The sequence below is a fragment of the Chelonia mydas genome, chromosome 4 (assembly GCF_015237465.2).
Source record: "Chelonia mydas isolate rCheMyd1 chromosome 4, rCheMyd1.pri.v2, whole genome shotgun sequence".
NCBI classification, from domain to species: domain Eukaryota; kingdom Metazoa; phylum Chordata; order Testudines; family Cheloniidae; genus Chelonia; species Chelonia mydas.
This window is the reverse complement of record NC_057852.1, coordinates 138737421-138758772: the sequence shown is the minus strand read 5'-3', so window position 1 is coordinate 138758772 and position 21352 is coordinate 138737421. Positions and strand designations below refer to the sequence as shown.

At 49.7% G+C, this 21352-nt stretch overlaps 1 protein-coding gene across 8 annotated transcripts in view; it reads left to right on the top strand.

The window, feature by feature from the left end:
* Nucleotides 1-21352, top strand: part of DYSF (dysferlin) — a 300238-nt gene that overhangs the window by 54054 nt on the left and 224832 nt on the right. For all 8 annotated transcript variants that reach the window (XM_043544959.1, XM_043544960.1, XM_043544958.1 and 5 more), the window contains exon 4: nt 6114-6219. In XM_043544959.1, the coding sequence (XP_043400894.1) occupies nt 6114-6219 (106 nt within the window). The remainder of the gene's footprint in view (nt 1-6113; nt 6220-21352) is intronic.

Genomic DNA, 21352 nt, shown 5'->3' with positions numbered 1-21352 from the left:
GAGAATTGCGTCTTGGGGTTGTTGTAAAAGCAACGCTCAGGTACTGCTTTTGTGGTTTATGAATTCATCAGCAGAGCTAGGCTATTAACTCGTTGTTTTTGGATCACTGGCCGTTCTGAAAAATTGAAAAAACATTTTGTTTCGACCTGAGCTGAATCGGAAAAATTCCAGCAAATTGAAAAAGGCCACGTTGGGTTGGTTGAAACACGTCGTTCGACCCGTAACATTTTGTTTCCTGGCTTTTCGAAGGGATTGAATTCACACTGCTGAAAGGGGGGAAGAGGCTGTCCTCTTATAACTTCTAGCCCAGTGCTTCAGGCGCTCACTCGAGACGTGGGAGATCCAGGTTTGAATCCCCACTCTAGAGCAGGGATTGAACCTAGGTCTCCACGCTTCAGGTGAGTGCCCAAACCACCGGCTGACGCAGGGTGGCACTCTCTGTCCTACTGAAGCTGTTCTACTTTGTATAAATGAATATTCATTAGAACAGGGACTTGGACTTGGGGTTTCCTCCTCCTGCGTGAGTGCACCAGGCATTCTCTCACTCTCTGGCCCAACAACTATTCAAACATTTTATACAAAGTGGATTTGTTTTCTGAGGCAAATGAGCTACAGCTGCAGGGTGGCTTTCTTTTGGTCAGACCTAAGTGCTGTAGCTACAGGGGGTTCCGCTGAAGGCTCTCTCAGTGTTAAGGGAAAGGGTCACCACCAGTCTGTGACCATGAGAGGCAGGGGCTGAGATTGACCGAGAAGCATATATTAACCGCATATAGTAGAGATAAGCACAAATGACAGTGGACACCTCATTACGCTAGCTTTCCCCCAATCGGTCCCTGTTGCTGAGCCCGTCTGAGCCGTCTTGCTGGTGTTAGGAAATAGATCCCAGCTTGGAGCTTCCATCTGGCTGTTAAATGGGAAGGGGAAAATACTGCAAAGATTAATAAAAATCTATCTTATAGAATATCAGGGTTGGAAGGGACCTCAGGAGGTCATCTAGTCCAACCCCCTGCTCAAAGCAGGACCGATCCCTGACTAAATCATCCCAGCCAGGGCTTTGTCAAGCCTGACCTTAAAAACTTCTAGGGAAGGAGATTCCACCACCTCCCTAGGGAACCCATTCCAGTGTTTCACCACCCTCCTAGTGAAAAAGTTTTTCCTAATATCCAACCTAAATCTCCCCCACTGCAACTTGAGACCATTACTCCTCGTTCTGTCATCTGCTACCACTGAGAACAGTCTAGAGCCATCCTCTTTGGAACCCCCTTTCAAGTAGTTGAAAGCAGCTATCAAATCCCCCCTCATTCTTCTCTTCCGTAGACTAAACATCCCCAGTTCCCTCAGCCTCTCCTCATAAGTCATGTGTTCCAGTCCCCTAATCATTTTTGTTGCCCTCCGCTGGACTCTTTCCAATTTTTCCACATCCTTCTTGTAGTGTGGGGCCCCAAACTGGACACAGTACTCCAGATGAGGCCTCACCAATGTTGAATAGAGGGGAATGATCACGTCCCTCGATCTGCTGGCAATGCCCCTACGTATACATCCCAAAATGCCATTGGCCTTCTTGGCAACAAGGGCACACTGTTGACTCATATCCAGCTTCTCGTCCACTGTAACCCCTAGGTCCTTTTCTGCAGAGCGGCTGCCTAGCCATTCGGTCCCTAGTCTGTAGCGGTGCATGGGATTCTTCCGTCCTTAGTGCAGGACTCTGCACTTGTCCTTGTTGAACCTCATCAGATTTCTTTTGGCCCAATCCTTTAATTTGTCTAGGTACCTCTGTATCCTATCCCTACCCTGCAGCGTATCTTGTTTAAGCCGAGAAGGCCATACCCAGTGCAATGTGCCGGGGCAATGGAAGGAGGTCGAATGTAACTTACACACGTTGGAATTTGGCCATGATCCCAAGGTTAAAGTGCTATGGGATGGTCAGCGACCGCAAGGGGTCCGAAAGTTTGTATTTACATCTTTTCGGAAAGACAGCACTCCCTGCAGCACAGCGCCTCTTAGGGCCGACCTCACTCTCTGCAGCACAGCCCGGGGGGCTGAGGTCAGTATTGATGCCCAGGGAAGAGCGCCCCCTGCTGAGTCACTAACGCCACTCCTTGCAGCCACTGGGTTTTCCTTAGCAACATGCCATCCAGGTATCAGTGAAATGTTAGTCGCTTAGGCCTGGCGTTTGTAACCAAGCGACACCCCCACGGTCGGTGCAGAGAGGAAGCTGCAGTCCTTGCCCTGTGGTTCTTGTTTCCCTTAGTGGTGAGGAACCTACGACAAAGGGCACAATTTGTCACGTAACAGCAGGGGTATCGGGTGTGCGTGTGGGTCATCCCATCCCACCCCATCCCTTAGGAAGAAAGGGCCAGATCCCCACCTGAGGTAAATCAGCCATAGCTCCAGTGGAGTCAGTGGGCCAGATCTCCAGCTGGTGTGAAAAATTGTAATAGCTCTACTGCAGTCAATGGGGCAGACCCCCAGTTGGTGTAAATCAACATTGCTCCATTGTGACCCAAGCCAAGGATCAGGCCCCGACTGTTTAAACAGGGAGAGAGAAAACCCAGTTCCCATCATCCCCCCAGTGGCCACCCTGCCTCCAGGTGCAGGGGATTTGTGCAGCAAATGGAGCAGTGGGAAAACAACGGCTCCCGGGGGGGGATTTGGCAGGCGATTTGTGTTCAATCAAACTTAAAAATAGGGGGAAATAATAAACCTCAGGCTGGCTGCTTGAGTGAGCTCCAGGCGCCTTCCCCCTCCCCGCTAGGACGATAACCCCTTCGAAGAGCGGCTGCATTATAATTTATGTTACAGGCTTGTCTGGGCACCTCCCTTCCCGGCTTCCCCTCATTGTCTCCCCAGAGTGACTGATACCTTTTTTCCAGGAATTCTCATCTCGCTGCTTTAGTTTCCAGTGCAGCATATTTCAGCCCACAGCACGAGTGCGAAGGGAAAGCAGAGAGCTCGGTTAGCCCATCTGGCAGGGCTTTGGGTCAGAGCAGCCGAAGGGGTTACCCAAAGAGAGAGGCGTAAGGGAGGATTTGAATCCAGGAGGGGAGCGAATTCAAGGGGATGTGGATGAATTAAAAACCGGGGGCGGGATTCCCAGCTGCTTTGCAGGCTAGGTCCAGGTCTGGCTGTTTGTACCTACATAGTATTTCTTAGCTTCTCTCTGTCCACGCTGCCTGGGCTCCAGTTTGGCCTTCATCATCTCCTGACCCTCGGCGGCTATAATCTGCTCCTCTGTGGCCTCGCCACCAGCCATGTTGCCCCCTCGAGCCCGTTCAGAACCTTCCTGGCTCATTCCTCCGACCCCATAAACACCTCGTCTTTGCGCCCTCCCCCCGCCTCCCTTCCTCCTCTGCTTCGAACCCAAACCCCTTGCCTTTGCCTTTAAGACCTGTCATCACTTAGCCCTACCCTCTCTGTCTGCCCAGTTAGCTTATCGACCCATGGGCTCTGCCGTCTCGCCTCCAGCAATAACGCCTGCATCGCTCCTTTGTCTGCTTCTCCCTTGAGCACCCCCGGCTCTCTTACACTGCCCACCCCCTGCATGGGGTAAACTCCCCTTTCAATATTCATGACGTCGCCACCTTGCCCTCGTCCAAATCTCTCCTGTGCCGTGGTGCCCACAGATCACTCACCCATCTGGCACTGGGTAGCAAGGGGCGACCTGGGACTTCTGCCCTTCTGCTCAATTCTGTTGCCTCGTGTTCCCACTCCATCCCTGCTCTGGTCGTCAGTCTGGTCCACTTGTTTCCTGCTGTCTGGGGGAGGGGCTATTGTTTTTATGCCTGGCACGATATGGGACCCCGCTCCTTGACTGGGGTTTCTAGACCTAGCCACGATGTAAGTAAATACAGGTGTTAGCTCACATGGCTCCATCAATAATGCCAATATGCAAAAGTAACAGTATTCCTAACCCCACGCCTTCAAAAGGCACAAATCAGGCCCCAAAGAGTCACGAGCCTGAAAAATAAAACTCAGGTTCTTTTTAGTCGCCTTCTGGTTTCTGAACCATTAGCTGCCACCTGGGCTAGAAATTTGCATTTTTCCCTAATGGAAGCTGAGAGCCTCGCGTGATCACATGACTCCAGGAGCTGGGCTTTGAGAGAAACACCAACGACCGCGAGATTTGCAATCAGATCGCAAGCAGCACCAGCCGAATACTAAGAATTAGTACAAGATTCACACACCCAATCATCTTCATGGAACTTAAGCTCCCAAGGAAACCGGAAGGGCTGAGTTCAGAGCGTCCCAGTGCAGTGAGGTGGATGTGCTATAAATACTTAGGGCCTGTCTCTAGGGTGAGTTGGGGTGGGAAGCTCGGGTGCACTAGCCCGCCAGGCTGTAATTTTCCATACAGACCCTGCTACTGCATATTAAAAGCTCCACTGTGCTCTGTGAAGTACTCCCATTTGAAACAGTTCGACAGATACCGGCGCTTTTACCTTAAGCTCAGGGGAATCTAGATGCTTAATTCTAAAGCATAAGCTTTCATGAGCTACCGCTGAGCTGTAGCTCACGAAAGCTTATGCTCAAATAAATTGGTTAGTCTCTAAGGTGCCACAAGTCCTGGTTTTCTTTTTGCAGCTACAGACTGACATGGCTGCTCCTCGGAAACAATTCTAAAGCAGTGGTTCTCACCCTATTTATCAAGGCAGGCCACATGTGCGGCCCCCCACGTGTTACCTGGGCCGCAGGTTGAGAACCACAGTCCCCCCGGCGCCCCCTATGCCCAGTGCCCCCTAGGATTAGCGTCTTGGGTATAGAACAGACCCCATAGTGTTTTCCGTGGGCGGAGCGAACAGAAATGACCGTAGCACATCCTGTTTGACCTACCTGGTGTGTCAGCTAGGAGACGTCTTGCAGTGGTGGTAGGGGCTATATCATCGTAGACAGATCCCTTCAACAGCCCTGTGAGCTAGACCATTGTATAGATGGGAGGCCCATCTCTGGGGTCCTCCTCAGCCCACTGTGGTCTCTGAGGATGGCACCCACAGCTGTTCCTCTGGCGTATTCAGTGCAGCACCAGGACAGGAGAAGCTGCTAGTCTTCCTCCCCCCACTCTGGCAGCTCGGTCCATGCTGACTGTCTAATCAGAAGGAGGCGAGCATCAGCCTGACTCTAGCTCCCCTGGGCTGTTGAGGAAACAAGCCAAACCCTACAAGTCATGGTCTTTGCCTGGCCTCGCCCTGACGCGTGTGGGTGGAATATACTCACAGGGTTGTGTTGTTACCACAGCATTGAGAGACAGGTATCTAGTGGTCTGAATGCAGGGCCGGGAGCCTGGAGCAGGGAATAGCCAGTTCATGTTCCACGTTCCCTTACTGTGCCTCAGTTCCCCCATCTATACAATGGTCTATCTCACAGGGTTGTTGAGGGGATCTGTCTAGCTTAGATGATGATGATACAGCCCCTATCACCAATGCACCTTGCAGTTGTTAATGTATTTATTCTCACACACCCTTGCGAGGCAAGGCAGTGCTGTCATCCCCCTTGCACATATGGGGAAACCGAGGCACAGAGAGGCTAAATGACTCCCCCAAGGTGACATAAGTAGGCCATAGGGGAGCAGGGAATAGAACCCAGTTTTCCCAAGCCCCAAACTAGCACCCTAACCATTGGGCCATCTGTCCAGGGAGGGGAATGAAATAAAGCCTCTTTACTCTCTTTTGCCCAGAAGTGTTCTAGGCTCACACTGTACTGTACTTTGCACCTATAGACCGCTGCACGTTTCCACCCTGCAGAGCTCCTAGGCTTTGGAGGCGCAGCGGTGTTTAGGAGGGCCACAGGGACCTCAGCTTTCACCATGGAGAGCTCTTGCTTATCCGGAAGTTTGAGTGTCCCTGAGATCTCTGTATAATATAGATACTGGCTTTGCTGTCTCAGGGGCCGCCCTCCCAGAAGCAGGTGAGAAAGAGGTGATCTTCAGGGCGGTGTCTCCAAGGAGTTTCCAAACTTGTAAATCTGGGGTATTTCCTGTGTATTTTATACCTAATCTTGTTGGCTTCCATGGGACGCTATCCAGTTCACCCAAGCCTGGGACCCCCAGTCTTAACCTGATGCATTCAGTGTCTCTCTTCCTCCCCCGTTAACATTTTGTTCCTCTGATTCTTTTATAGGTTTTTGGGGGAAGCCCGAGTGCCCCTGCAGGACGTCCTGGGCTCTCCCACCCTGGCTGCCAGCTTTAACGTCCCCCTGCTGGACACCAAGAGGCAGAGCACTGGGGTAAGTCCCTCTCTGGTCTGGGGTCTTTGGTGCGGTGACATTTCCTTGTGGGAGGACAGTCGGGCGTGGCTGGAGGGAAGTGATACAATACACACGCTCTCCCCACCCATCGGTAGTTCCAGTGCCCTGGAAAATCTGTGATGTTGCTGCCCAAGGGAGATCGTGGTGTCGGTCCCTGGTGGGGGTGGGAATTCGGATCCCGATGAAGTGTGTGGGCAGGAGAACCGGTGGAGGAGGCAGCCCTTGGGACAAAATGCCTGTCTCAGTAAAACCGACCAGAGGCTGGGATGGTTCCACCTGCTCCCCTGTTGCCCAGGCAGCCTTGAACTGAAGTCTGAACAGAACGAGGCTTCAAGCCTTGGGGTTACACTAAAGTGGGGGGTTGGGACTCCGGGAGGTGCTGATTGGAGGCACAGGAGAAACTGGAAAAAACCCTGGGCTAGATGCAGCCGCCTGGCTGTGCATGGACACTCCCAGAACTCCACAGCCGAGGCAGAATCATGGGGTGCCTTCCCCTGACCCTTCCAGTTTTTCTGTGGGCAGAGCTATGGAGGGGACATGCAAAACTGCCCCTGATTTCAGGCACTGGGCCCAAAGGCCTGGCAGGACCTCACGGTCAGGATTCTGGGTTTCCTCCCTGACGTGTGATGTGATCCCTGAAGCCCCAGAGTGCAGGTGAACTGCAGACCCCGGATTAGCCAAACCTCCCTGTTCGCTGAACTCCAAAGGGGCAGCCCAATAAATGGGAGGTTTGCAGAGGACTCTGGGGCACCTAGAACGGCAGAGAATCTGTCAAGCTGGCTTCAGTCCTGCGGAGTGCAGCAGCTGGGCAGGAATGGGAGGGCGGCTGTCCCAGGGTAAATCCAGAGCAGTGCCATTGGCATCAGTGGATTGAACTGGTGTCGCTGAGATAAGGATCTAGCTCCTGATTTACCAAACTCCTGACGAGCCGATCCCCTGCCCCCTTGTGCCGTCACTGATGCCCATGAGAAATGAATCATAGAAGATTAGGGTTGGAAGAGACCTCCAGAAGTCATCTAGTCCAACCCCCTGCTCATGAGTGTAAGACTCTTGTAACCCTTTTGCCAGGTGAACTCGGCAGCAACAAGGGCCGGGTTAGCTGTCTAGGCGTTCCTCTTGGCACAATAAAACAGGGCCAGCTCGAGCCCCCACCTGCTAATCTGGGAAAAGGTAACACCACCCCCGGGCACCTCTAAGAGGCAACACTTCCCCTTTTTCAAGCACCGAGTCTGTGTATAACAAAGGAGAACTTTTATTAAAAGGGAATGGGAACCCAGCATTAGTCAGGGCAAACACCACAACCACATTCAAAACCATGCGATCATAAGCAAAACACCCATCCTGGAGCATGCTGGGCGGTGTCCTTCGCCTCAGTTCCTCACCTTACGGTGTGAAAGTCCCACAAACAAATGTTCCTTGGACACGCCCCTCCCCTCCCTCCACTGTGCCCTGCTCACATTTGCAGCCGTTCACTCTGCATCGTTGCCCATGGCTGCTGCCACACTGTCCTTCCCTGTGCTGCTTGCCGTTGCTTTCTTTGCTACCACTTGCCTCTCTACGGCAACCTCTGCCACGCCACCTCTTGAGGTTCTGCGCCTGAACCAGCTCTTAAAGCTTCCGCCAGGGGGTTTAGGGCCGAAGAAGCGGGTTTTTTACCCACAAAAGCTTATGCCCAAACAAATTTGTTAGTCTTTAAGGTGCCACTGAACTCCTCGTTTTTGTAGTCTGACGTTGTGTTCCACTCCCTTTGCACGGCCCACTCATGTAATGAGAACATCTTGGATCTTTCACAAAGTTTCCTCCTCAGGCGATCCTTCTGCTCCTTGGACAATGGTGAATCTCCGAAGTCAAACTTTGCAGGCTCTATGGCTGGAACCTCAGCTTCACACTGGGGTCTCACGATGGTTTCGGGTCTGCTGTCTTCTGCCCTGGTTTCACAATGACATCACGGCTTGTTTCATCAGCAATCACTATAATCACCTTTTCCTGGGTTTCAGTGGGGAGGGTTATGACTCCACTGGGGACCAGCACTCCTTCAGCCGGCTGCTCTACCATTGCTAATGTCCCTTTACTGCCTTTTAGGCAGGTACTCATAGCAAGCACGTCCCTCTCTGGCCTAGCGTACACTACAGAGTTAGGTCAGCATTACGTCGACCTAACTCTGTATGCGTTGACACTAAAATGTCGCTCCCACCGAGGTAACTCACCCGCTACACCGAGCGAATAACTCCACCTGCACGAGAGGCGTAGTGCTTAGGCTGATGCAGAGAGGCTGCTGCGGTGTCTGTGTAGACACTTACGTCACCTGTTAGCTGTCAGCCACACACGGGGCTCACAGCTGGAGCCCCACTGCTGGGGGCTGGCAGCTCCGGCTGAATACCTCGGCAGAGTAGGCGCGTTCATGAAAATGTGGCCTGGTCCCGAGAGTCTTTTCTGCACTAGATGTTAGGGGAGAGCTCATTCAGACCCTGCTTACGCACCGGTGGGAAACGACTGCACAAGGTGCAGGCTGGGACAAGCTGGGCTCAGGTCTGGCCCGATCCAGTTGGGACCCCGCTGGACATTCCTGGGTCTGTTTTAAGCCTTTCCACGTGTTTCTGTTCCTGTTTAGATGAGCCCTTTTCTAAACAAAGCGTTTCCGTTCCCCTCCCAGGGAAGCGTGTTCTGTACGTCGGTAAGGCTGGGCAGTCCGCAGCACAAGGCTGATTCTCTTTATAGACCTTTCCCCAATGCAGCTGCCAAGGGCTGTGACAGCTCTGGGACCCGGCCATGCAAGTGCCTTTCCCATAAGCTAGACTCTCCCAGGAGGCTGTGCTGGCTCACCCACCCGACAACCGGCAGAGCTTCATCCTCTTTTGTCACGCCTTTCGCCTCCTTTTCCTCAGCTTTGGTCTAGCCACTGCACAGCTAATAAATCATACTATTGTTACCGACAGGGCTGGGAATGGAACTTGGATTCAGTTCCTTATGGGGTTGGATCAGGTCGGACCCCATCATGTGGGTCAGATTCAAATCCTGTTTTCTGGTTCAAATACAGATTAGAACAGATGTCAGTGCGAGGCAGCGGGGCCCTTCCATGCTTGGGGGAAACTCAGGACAACTTCTCTTAGGATTCCCACATTGTTGATCCTGAGCCCAACCCCCCGATCCAGCCAGGAACCCAAACTCTTGTGCAGGTCTAGTCCGGATCTGAACACCACCTCTACAGACCATTGTGACCAGGAACCTTGTAGCACAAGGCCAGAAGGTCACCTTGTTTTACTTCAGCTTTGTTAAGTGACAGTCCCACTAGTTTGCCAGTCTTCCATTGACGCTCCAAGGGAAACAGGGACAGAGGAGATGAATTTCAACCTAAGTTCCCTGGAAGCTGCGTGGCCATGCGACAGCCTATTTTGCGCCATGCAGGTGCTCAGGGAACTTACCTGGGAACCTGCCACGGCCAGGGGAGGGGTACCCCTCCCCTAGCCCAGACCTAGCCTGGCCCCCAACCTGCCACGGCTGAGGCGCCCCTTCACCAGCCCCAACTCTGCTGCAGCCCGGACCTGCTGTGGCGGCCTGGCTCAGATCCAGGCGTGGCCCGGCCGAGACCCAGGCATGGCCAGGGCTGCGTGGCCCGGCCTGCACCCAGGTGGAGCCGGGGTGACCCAGTCCTGGACCGGACCTGCTGGGGGAGGGGCGCCTATCCTGCAGCCCTGGAGCTGCTGCGGGGAGAGAGAGCTGGAGGGAGTCCTCTTTCCCCACCATAGCCCCAGAGCACTCCCCTGCACCCCAAACCCCTCATCTGTAGTTCCACCCTGGAGCCCCCACCCCCAGCTGGAGCCCTCACCCCCTGCACCCCAACCCTCTGCCCCAGCTCTGAGCCCTATTCCCACACTCCGAACCCCTCGGCACCACCCCGCCACAAGAATTTTGTTATATGCACCAATATGGCGGTGATGTGCCACACATCACCTCCATATTGGTGCACATAACAAAATTCGTTCCGCACATGGGTGGGAAAAATGAGAGAGAACGCTGATATCAACCCTTCTTTAGCCATCGTAAGGAAGCCAATTTTCCTCCTCCCCTCCAGGTCCTCTGTAGACACGAAAGCTATTGCCTTAGCATGAAACTAGGGAAGTAAATTGTGCACCTCTCCCCCTGGGATGTGTGGAAGATATCTGTCCTATGGCTCTTAGATGGCAAGAATTTGACTTCTTCCTTCAGCAGTTCCCCTGTGGCTCTGCTTGTTCCATGTTTGCTCGGCTACTGGCTCACTTCCATTCCCAACCGGCGTTTCCCTCGCCTCCTGTTTGGGGAACTCAGTTCACAGACAGCCCGTAAATAACGAAGTGTTCCTATAAACAGCAGCTCTCAGTCTAGGAGCGTGCTTCTCTCCCCTCCCTGGCCCCAGAAGTCCTGGCAGCAGATACCCCAGGATGACAACTTGCACCTGGCCTCCCTAGTTTTGGAAGCATGTTTGTTTTGGTGCTCTAATTTTACCCCAGCTGGAGGGGAGTCCTGGCAGTGGGGACACTCAAGTCAGTGCATTTCCCTTCCTAAATGCATTGTGCGTCTGCCAGCCGATCAGCGAATGCTTTGAATGAGTTTCCTTCCTTCCTGGTAGCTGCTGCATAGTTCTTCAGACACGGAGCCCAGCAGCACCTTTGCCTGTGGAGCTGCCAACATGCCCAGTGGGAGACCTGCTAAAACAGGGCAGGCGAGTTCTGCAGTGCTTAGGCGACAATAGACGTGGCCAGGGTAGAGGGAGAACAATAATGCCTATTTGTTCATCACTGGATCTCAAAGCGTTTCACAGTCTTTAACGTATTGCGCCTCACAACATCCCTGAGTTATTATCCCCATTTTACAGATGGAAAACTGAGGCTCAGGTCACACAGGAAGAGCAGGGGTCTTCCATGGGCTAAGCCCCTCACTACAAGAAGCATGTGGACAAATTGGAGAGAGTCCAGCGGAGGGCAACAAAAATGACTAGGGGGCTGGAGCACATGACTTACGAGGAGAGGCTGAGGGAACTGGGGTTATTTAGTCTGCAGAAGAGAAGAATGAGGGGGGATTTGATAGCAGCCTTCAACTACCTGAAGGGGGGTTCCAAAGAGGATGGATCTAGACTGTTCTCAGTGGTGGCAGATGACTGAACAAGGAGCAATGGTCTCAAGTTGCAGTGGGGGAGGTCTAGGTTGGATATTAGGAAACACTATTTCACTAGGAGGGTGGTGAAGCACTGGAATGGGTTACCTAGGGAGGTGGTGGAATCTCCTTCCTTAGAGGTTTTTAAGGTCAGGCTTGACAAAGCCCTGGCTGGGATGATTTAGTTGGTGTTGGTCCTGCTTTGAGCAGGGGGTTGGGCTCCTGAGGTCCCTTCCAACCCTGATATTCTATGATTCTATGATTTAATGCCTTAATCACTGGACCATCCTTCCCCTGAACAGGGAGGTCTTTAATAAAAATATCTGAGGGGAGAGAAGACAGGGTTTTTGTAGTGTGATTAGTCTTTGATTATGTAGGGCTTTAAGTGGAGTGTTGCCAGTTAGCTAGCAGTCCTGTTTCCTGAAAGGCATGTCTTAGCCGCAGTGCACCATGGGCCCCATGTCTTTTGGAAATGTAACATCCACGGGCAAGGTTTGGAAGACCAGAAGGGGCCACTGTGACCATCTCGTCTGACCTCCTGCATGACACAGGCCAGAGAACCTCAGCCAGTGATTCCTGGACGATGCCCATCATTTGTGGTTGACCTAAAGCGTGTGTTTGAGACAGAGACAGCGACAGCCAGTCTTGCTGTGAAGACCCCAGTGATGGAGAAGCTAGAAGTGCTAATAGGGCTTTGAGAGGAAGGATGGTCTGGGGTTAAGCCATGGGTGGGGGACTCAGGAGATGTGGATTCAGTGCTGGGTTCTGTCCCAAACTCCTCATGAAAGTCACTTAATTTCTCTGTGGCTGAGTGTCCTATTTCCCACTCTCTGTCCAGTTCATTCAGGTGGCAGTCACCCATTCTGGCTTTGTGCAGTGGTCAGGCCAGTCCAGGAGGTGTTCTGCTCTTTGTGGGATTGAGAGCAGGAAGCTGGATCGCAGTGGTTCTGAGGCGCGCAGCTGTGGTGCTGTTTCTGTTTTCCTCTGTGGTGGTGTGTGACCCTGGATGAGTCAGTGGCATGTGGGATGCTGAGCTGATGACGGTGGGCTGGGACTGAAGGAAGCCTTCATGGAAAGGCAGTGATGCTTAAAATAATTGTGGGGGGAGGGAGACTAGAAGCTAATGCTGGCTGTCTCTCTGATCCCGGTTTAGTTTTATGGCCAGTGGCATGAGCTTGCCAGCAGCAATACAATCTCTCCCGATGAGGTGTATCTTTTCCAAATGGCTCCCAGGGCTCATTGCAACCGGGAACCCAGATGACTCTTTTGTAGCATGTGGGTTATCGTGAATGTTTATGCTTTCCTCCTTATGGAATTTGTCCGTTAGTCTACTGGGGTCCATCTACACCTCTAAGTTCTCAAAGGGGCAGCTGTGGGCTAGCAAGTTGAGAAGAGGAATTGTAGAAAATTGAAAAGGGAAGCCAAGAGACACAAGGAGAAATCCGTGGAGCCAGCAGAGTTAAGGACAATAAGAAGGTGTTTAAAAAACAAAACAAAACAAAAAGAATCCTGACAATGGTATTGGTCCATTCCTGGTGGAAATGAGTTATCAATAATAATGCAGAGAAGGCAGAAATATTCAATAAATATTTCTTTTCTGTGTTTGGGGAAAAACAGATGATATGGTCTAATCATATGGGGATGATAACCCTCCTTATATTCTACTGGTATCTCTGGAGTTTGTTAAACAGAAACTACTAAAGTCAGGCATCTTTAAATGAGCAGGTCCAGATAACTTGGATCCAAGAGTGTTAAAAGAGCTGGCTGAAACGCTCGCTGGACCATTAATGTTGATTTTCAATAAATGTTGGTGCTCTGGTGAAATTCCAGAAGACTGGAGGAAAGCTAATTTTGTGCCAATTTTTTAAAAGGGAAAATGGAATGACTGGGTAATTATAGGCCTGTCAGCCTGACATCAATTCCGGGCAAGATAATGGACTCGATTAATAAAGAACTAAAGGAGGGTAATATAATTAATGCCAATCAACATGGGTATATGGAAAATAGATCCTGTCAAACTAACTTGATACCTTTTTGGACGAGATTACAGGTTTCGGTTGATAGGAGTAATAGTGTTGATGTAATAGACTCAGACTTTGGTAAGGCATTTGACTTGGTACTGCATGACATTTTGATTAAAGTACTAGAATGAGATCAAATGAACATGGCACACATTAAATGGATTAAGAACTGGCTAATTGATAGGTCCAAAATGTAACGGCAAATGAGCGGGCATGTTTCCAGCGAGGTCGTCATCACGTGGGTCTGTTTCTACTGGGGTTGGTTGTTGGCCTGATGCTATAAAATCTCTATGTTAAATGGTTATATGATTTAAATGTTTCTAATATTTTTATCAATGACCTGGAAGGAAATATAACGTCATCCCTGATCAAGTTTGCAGATGAAACAGAAAATGGGGGAGTGGGAAATAATGAAGAGGACTGGTGTCAAGGTTCCTTCCCCACTCTGAACTCTAGGGTACAGATGTGGGGACCTGTATGAAAACCCCCTAAGCTTATTTTTACCAGTTTAGATTAAAACTTCCCCAAGGTACAAACTATTTTACCTTTTGCCCTTGGACTTTATTGCTGCCACCATCAAGCGTCTAACAGATATATAACCGGGAAAGAGCCCGCTTGGAAACGTCTTTCCCTCCAAAATCCTCCCCAAACCTTACACCCCCTTTCCTGGGGAAGGCTTGATAAAAATCCTCACCAATTTGCATAGGTGAACACAGACTCAAACCCTTGGATCTTAAGAACAATGAAAAAGCAATCGGGTTCTTAAAAGAAAAGGAGGACTTGTGGCACCTTAGAGACTAACAAATTTCTTTGAGCATAAGCTTTCATGAGCTACAGCTCACTTCATCGGATGCATTCAGTGGAAAATACAGTGGGGAGATTTATATACACTTATGCTCAAAGAAATTTGTTAGTCTCTAAGGTGCCACAAGTACTCATTTTCTTTTTGCGAATACAGACTAACACGGCTGCTACTCTGAAACCTTTTTCTTAAAAGAAGAATTTTAATTGAAGAAAAAAAGTAAAAGAATCACCTCTGTAAAATCAGGATGGTAAATACCTTACAGGGTAATCAGATTCAAAACATAGTGAATCCCTCTTGGCAAAACGTTAAGTTACAAAAAGACACAAAAACAGGAATCTCCATTCCATTCAGCACAGCTATTTTATCAGCCATTTAAACAAAACAGAATCTAACGCATATCTAGCTAGATCACTTATTAAGTTCTAAGACTCCATTCCTGTTCTGTTCTCGGCAAAAGCATCACACAGACAGAGAGAACCTTTGTTTCTCCCCCCCCCTTCCAGCTTTGAAAGTATCTTGTCTTCTCATTGGTCATTTTGGTCAGGTGCCAGCGAGGTTATCCTAGCTTCTTAACCCTTTACAGGTGAAAGGGTTTTTTCCTCTGGCCAGGAGGGATTTAAAGGTGTTTACCCTTCCCTTTATATTTAATAATGAAGAGGACTGGTCACCAGTTCAATAGGATCTGGATCACTTGGGAAACTGGGTGCAAGCAAACAGTATGGATTTTAATGTAAATGTCTACATCTAGGAACAAAGAATGTAGGCCTCACTTACAGGATGGGGGGGCTTTATGCTGGGAAGCAGGAACTCTGAAAAATATTTGGGTTGTGGTGGATAATCAGCTGAACGTGAGCTCTCAGCGTGATCTCTTTTGTGCTTGTGCAGTGCCTAGTACAAGGGGGCAAATAATGTAAAATCACTAGAGCTGTGGCTAGACAACAGCCCTGAAAATCAGGCCGAAGGTGTCTCAGGTTGGGCAACTAAAAACGAAGGCACCCAAAGTGAGAGGCAGCATGGCAAACCCAAGGAATCAATAATCATGACGTTACGTTAAATATCATGAGATTTTTCAACACTGGGTTTGCTGCCGTTGTTCTCCAGCTGTTCCACACCAGGGCCCCCTTTCACCTCGAAATTCTCCTCCCATCTAGCCTATACCCCCTATCACTTCCCCGGGGCAGGGGATAGCGAGGAGAGCCGGCTGGTTAATGGATTTCCTGTCCCATGACATTTTTTGAGATATTGAAAACATTTCCCACCCGAATTGGGATGAAAAGTTGAAATCCCAAAAACCTTTGCAAACTAAAAAAAAAATAAATAAATAAAAAAAAAAAGAGAATAACAATAATAAACAAACCAGTTTGAGTCAATCAGTTTTGTTTCAATATTGGCCATGTACATTTTTTTTGCTATAACTAGCTTAAATTTCAGAGCAAAAAGACTTTTTGAACAAAACCCCGCAATTTTTCATTTTCAAAATCTTGAAACATTTTGACAAATTCACAATATTTTCCGCAATGTTTTTGGGTAGGAAGAAACTCATAGAAACCCGGCCCATTCCCACAAGATGTTTTAGATTTGATGGATCTGCGTTTTCTGCTGAAAAGAGCTTTTGTCACTGATTTCCTGACCAGCTCTAGTTGTGAGTCCCTGACACCTCTTTGTGACCCCTAAGAGGGGCAAGGGTCCTGAATCCCAGCTTGAGAACCAACCCATGGTCTGCCACCTCTGGGGCTACAGAATAGGGAGTAGAAGACGCCCCAGGGGCTGAGGCACAATCTGGTTCTGAGAGTTAGCTTCGGTGTTACTGGTTTTAAAGACTGGCAAAAGGGCAGTTTGCTGGGGGAGGGGGGGCGGGCCTTGAGAAGCCTTTAGAAGCTTGCCGGGTGGGGCGGGGGGGGCCTTGAGAAGTTCTATGGTCAACCCGTCATTCACCTGAACTGATCTCAGTGGTAGATAAAATACCTCACAGTGGGAGGAGGACAGCAGAGGCTAGACTGGCAGGGTTGGTAGACAATTCAGGAGATGGATTAAACATCCGTGCATGGAATGGGTGGGGTGTGTGTGCATCTGCTTGTGATTCCTGTCCCCTTTCCACACCACCACTGTGTAACTGCTTTGGAAAGAATCATCACTGGATCTGCGATTTGGGCCCAGTCAGCGTTGCTTGGGCATGCAAAAACGCTCACTCCTCCAGTCTTTACCCACCTGCCAGGCAATGCCTCTTTAACTGGAATTTCACGGAACCACGCTGTCTCGCGACGGGCCCCGCTTGCACTTCATTCTTCTGTTAAACGAAAGCTTAGACTGCCAGTCTCTCAGAGGTAGAGACTCCATCTGTGTCTGAACTGCCCAGCACCAGGCACATCTGTAGCATGGTACCATTGATCAGTAACCACTCAGATGAGCTTCTGCAAGCTTCCCCAAAAGAGTGAATTCACGTCATCCCTCGGTCACTTTGGTTAGCCTGTTAGATGCTCTCCTCTGGAAGCAGCCTGCAATTAAAGTCCAAACAAATGGACACGCACTTCCTGACTGAGGATCAAGTTCCAAACCGGTAGGTCAAATTCTGCAGTGGTGTGTAAGTCAGTGTTGCCAACGCACTGTGAATCTGTTGTGAGTCTCCTGGTGTCCGGTGCTTTCTTAGCGCTCCTGCTCCTAGATCCTGTGATTAGGTGAAAACTCCGCTTTTAGTCTTTTAAAAAGTAGTGAGCGGATTGCCGAGAAAAGAGTGGAAGCAGGCCCTGCTAAAGGTTCAAAGACCAACAGGCAAATACAAAGGTTATTTTTTATGAACATCTCATGGTTTTTAAACCAATCTCGTGCTTTTTGAGACCTGACGTGAACATTTGGGGTTGGCACTTCTGAATGCTGCTGTATAATAACTTTCACGGCTGGTATAAGTGGGTGAGAAAGTGGGAAGAGGTGATAGAGCAGTTCAGTTGTGCCAACTGGGCATTTTGTGGGTGCACAGAGCAATTGTCACTTGCATGCTGAGATGGCAGGAGCAGCAGCAGCGGGAAAGCCAGTGTGTGGAAGAGAAGGTAGTTTGTAAATTCCTGTAGTTTAAGGCCAGAAGGGACCATTCGATCATGTGATCTGATGTCCTGTCTGGCACAGGCCAGAGAACGTCAGCCAGTGACCTCTGCATTGAGCCCAGTCACTTGTGTTGGCCTAAAGCATAAAATTAATCCCTTCCCTTACTTTCTACCATCCTGTTTTTCCTTCTACTCTTTCCCCCCTAGCACGCCACTTCCAGCATCACAGCTCTCTCCAGTCTTGGAGCTAGTTAAATGTTTTCAAATGTTAAAATTTCAACCACATTTCAAATGTTGAAAAAATTGAGGAAAAAACTGGTGGAATTTTTTGTGAAATTTGTCCCCTATAGCTGGCCAAAATTTTTCAAAATTAAAAAAAAAAAAATCAATCACATTTGTCTCTTCTTTTTGACCAGCTCTGCCACGGTGGGCCATTGAAGCAGAAAGAAGAGTGCCATCTATGAGTGACTGATACCTTTGCCCTGGGGCTCCCTGTTCTTTTCCATGGAAGTCTCGAGCCTTGCTCACCTTGTTATATCTGATAAGATCCCAGTTGAAGAAAATGTGTCAACAGCTGAGGATTTACAGTAGAAAGTTCCCGTTTCCCTGGTGCAGTTTGTTAGTGCATTTGCAGATGGACAGTAGAGAGGCTGTGAATCTCTTTTTGGCTGTTGAGGTTTCATCTTGGGACTGAATTGTTACTGACATAAAATCCTCCATCTAGCATACACCAGATTTTAGGGTGTTGCAATCTGCTATTCATACAGATGGGGCAACCACCTCCCCCTCCACCAAGATAGATTCCATTTCCAGAACGAGGCAGGGATGCAGCTGACTGGGTATCTATTTGATCTGCCTTGAAGGCATGGACAGTGCATTGCAATTTGCATGTAAAACAGGGATTCAGTCTTGTTTTAATTCTGAAAAACAGAATGAATCCTCCCCAGACTTGCCCCACCGGCTCTCCAAGTGAAGATTCAATGTTCTGTCAGGTTGCAGGTCAATCTGGGCATTGGTTTGAGTTACTGAGGAATGTGCTTAGATTGTTAGCTCTTTGGGGCAGGAACCGGCTTTTTGTTCTGTGATTGTACAGCGCCTTGCATAGTGAGGTCCTGGGCCATGAATGGAGCTTCTAGATGCTGTGGTAATAATACACATAGATTTCTGTAAAGGGATTCACTTGCTCCCGCATGACATTTTGATTAAAAAACTAGAACGATGTAAAATTAAAACGGCACACATTAAATGGATTAAAAGCTGGCTAGCTATAAACAGGGGACTTATGAGTTGGAAGCAACAGAGGAGAAGAAAGACGTGGGTGTATTAGTTGACTACAGGATGACTATGAGCTGCCAATGTGATGCAGCTGTGAGAAAGACTAATGTGATCCTAGGATGCATCAGACAAGGTATTTCCAGTAGACAGAGAGAGAGAGAAGTGTTAGTACCATTATACAAGGCACTGGTGAGACCTCATCTGGAATATTGTGTGCAGTTCTGGTCTGCCACATGTAAGAAGGATGAATTCAAACTGGAACAGGTGCAAAGAAGGGCTACTAGGGTGATCTGAGGAATGGAAAACCTACTGTATGTGAAGAGACTCAGAGAGCTTGGCTTATTGAGCCTAACCAAACAAAGACTGAGGGGAGATATGATTTCTCTGTATAAATACATCAGAGGGATAAATACCAGGGAGGGAGAGGAGTTATTTAAGTTAAGTGTCAATGTGGACATACGAACCAATGGCTATAAACTGGCCATCAACAGTTTAGGCTTGAAATTAGGCAAAAGTTTCTAACCACCAGAGGAGTGAAGTTCTGGAACAGGCTCCCAAGGGGAGCAGTGGGGGCAAAAAACCTAAATGGTTTCAAGACTGAGCTAGAGAAGGGATGGTCTGAGGAGGCTGACTACAAGCCGATATGCGACGGCTAGTAGCAAATATCCCCAGTGGCTGGTGATGGGACACTCGATGGGGAGGGCTCTGAGTTACTGCAGAGGATTCTTTCCCAGGTGTCTGGCTGCTGGATCTTGCCAAAATGCTCAGGGTCAGGAAGGAATTTTCCCCCAGGTCAGATTGTCACAGACTTTTTGTCTCCCTCTGGAACATGGGGCATGGGTCATTTGCAGGTTTAAACTAGTGTAAATGGTGGACTCTTAACCTGAAGTCTGTAAATCATGATCTGGGACTTCAGTAACTCAGCCCAGGGGTACTGAGCCTTCCCAAAAGTGGGAGGGGGGAGGGGCCGCTGCCTCCTCTGTGGCCCCGCCCCTCCTCTTTCCCCTGTGGCCCCGCCCCCTGGCCAGGCCAGCAGCTGGAGACTGGCCGGGGAGCCAAGGCAGCTCTGGACAGCTGCGGATCCTCTGTCTGCCTAGGGTGGGAGAGCCTGAGAGTAGCCCCCAGCCTGTGTCCTGCCCCCGGGGCCCCAGCCAAGGGCAGGTGGAGGGTCCGCAGCTCCCCACAGCTGCCCGCACGGCTCTTACTATGGCTGGGCTGCAGCGCCGAGGTCCTGCCCCCTGTCCGGAGTAAGAGCAGTGTGGGCAGCTGTGAAGTGCTGCAGACCCTCCACCTGCCCTGGGTGGGGGTCCCTGTGGGGTGGGGACACGGGCTGGGGGCTGCTCCCAGGGCCCCCCACCCCAGGCAGGTGAAGGATCCGTGGCTTTCCAGAGCTGGCCGAGTTCCAGCTGCCGGCCTGGCCAGGGGGCAGGGTCTTGGGGGAAAGAGGAGGGGCAGGGCCCGTGGCGAAAAGTGGGAGGGCCATGGCCCCCTGAACCCCCCTGCCCCCCATTCCGGCGTCCCTGACTCATCCAGGGGTCTATTACAGGAGTGGGTGGGTTAGGTTCTGTGGCCTGCAATGTGCAGGAGGTCAGACTAGATGACCACAATGGTCCCTTCTGGCCTTAAAGTCTGAGTCTAACTATCAGTCTCAAAATGTAACTGTAAACGGGGAATCCTCATGAAGGTGGTGTGTTTCTGGTGGGGACCAGCAGGGATCGGTTCTGAGCCCTGTGTTATTTGACAATTTTATCAATGATCTGGAAGAAAACATAGAATCATCACGGGTAAGGTTTGCAGATGACACAAAAATTGGGAGAGTGGGAAATAATGAAGAAGACAGGTCACTGATACAGAGTGATCTGGATTGCTTGATAAGCTGGATACGAGCAAACAATACATGTTTGAATATAGCTGAATATAAATATCTACATCTGGGAACAAAGGATGTAGGCCTCACTTACAGGACGGGGGACTCTATCTTGAGAAGCAGGGACTCTGAAAAAGATTTGGGGGTCCTGGTGGATAATCAGCTGAACGTGAGCTCCCAGTGTGACACTGTGGCCAGAAGGGCTAATGTGATCTTTAGATGCATAAATGGGACTCTCCAGGAGGAGCAGAGAGGTTATTTTACCTCTGTATTTATCAGTGGTGTGACCACTTGTGGAGTACTGTATCCAGTCCTGGTGCCCACGGTTCAAGAACGTTGTTGATAAATTGGAGAAATTTCAGAGAAGAGCCAGGAGAATGATTAGAGGGTTAGAAAACCTGCCTTATAGCAAGAGACTCAAGGAGCTCAATCTATTTAGCTTAACAAAGAGAAGGCTAAGGGGTGACTTGATTACAGACTATAAGTACCTGCCTGGGGAACAGACATTTAATCATGGGCTCTTCAGAAAGGTATAAGATGATCCAATGGCTGGAAGCTGAAGCTAGACAAATTCAGCCAGGAAATGAGGTGTCACATTTTAACAGTGAGAGTAATTAACGAGTGGAACAGTTTCCCCAGGGTCATGATGGATTCTCCAGCACAGACAATTTTTAAATCAAGAGTGGATGTGTTTCTGCACTAGGAGTTATTTTGGGACAGTCGTAGGGTCTGTGTGATGCAGGAGGTCCCTTCTGGCCTTGGAATCTATGAAAAAAATCTGTGAATAATTAATAACAGTGGTTCCTTTTTGACAGCTAACCTTGTCCACGATGTGTGTTCAGATCCAGGGATAGTGCCTTTGCCTTTCTCATTGAAGGAGGCCTGAGCACTTTAAGAAGCCTTCTCGAAAATTCTTGACGGTTGGCAGCCTTATCCCTGTTTTACAGATGTGGAGACGACGGTACAGAGATGCGGA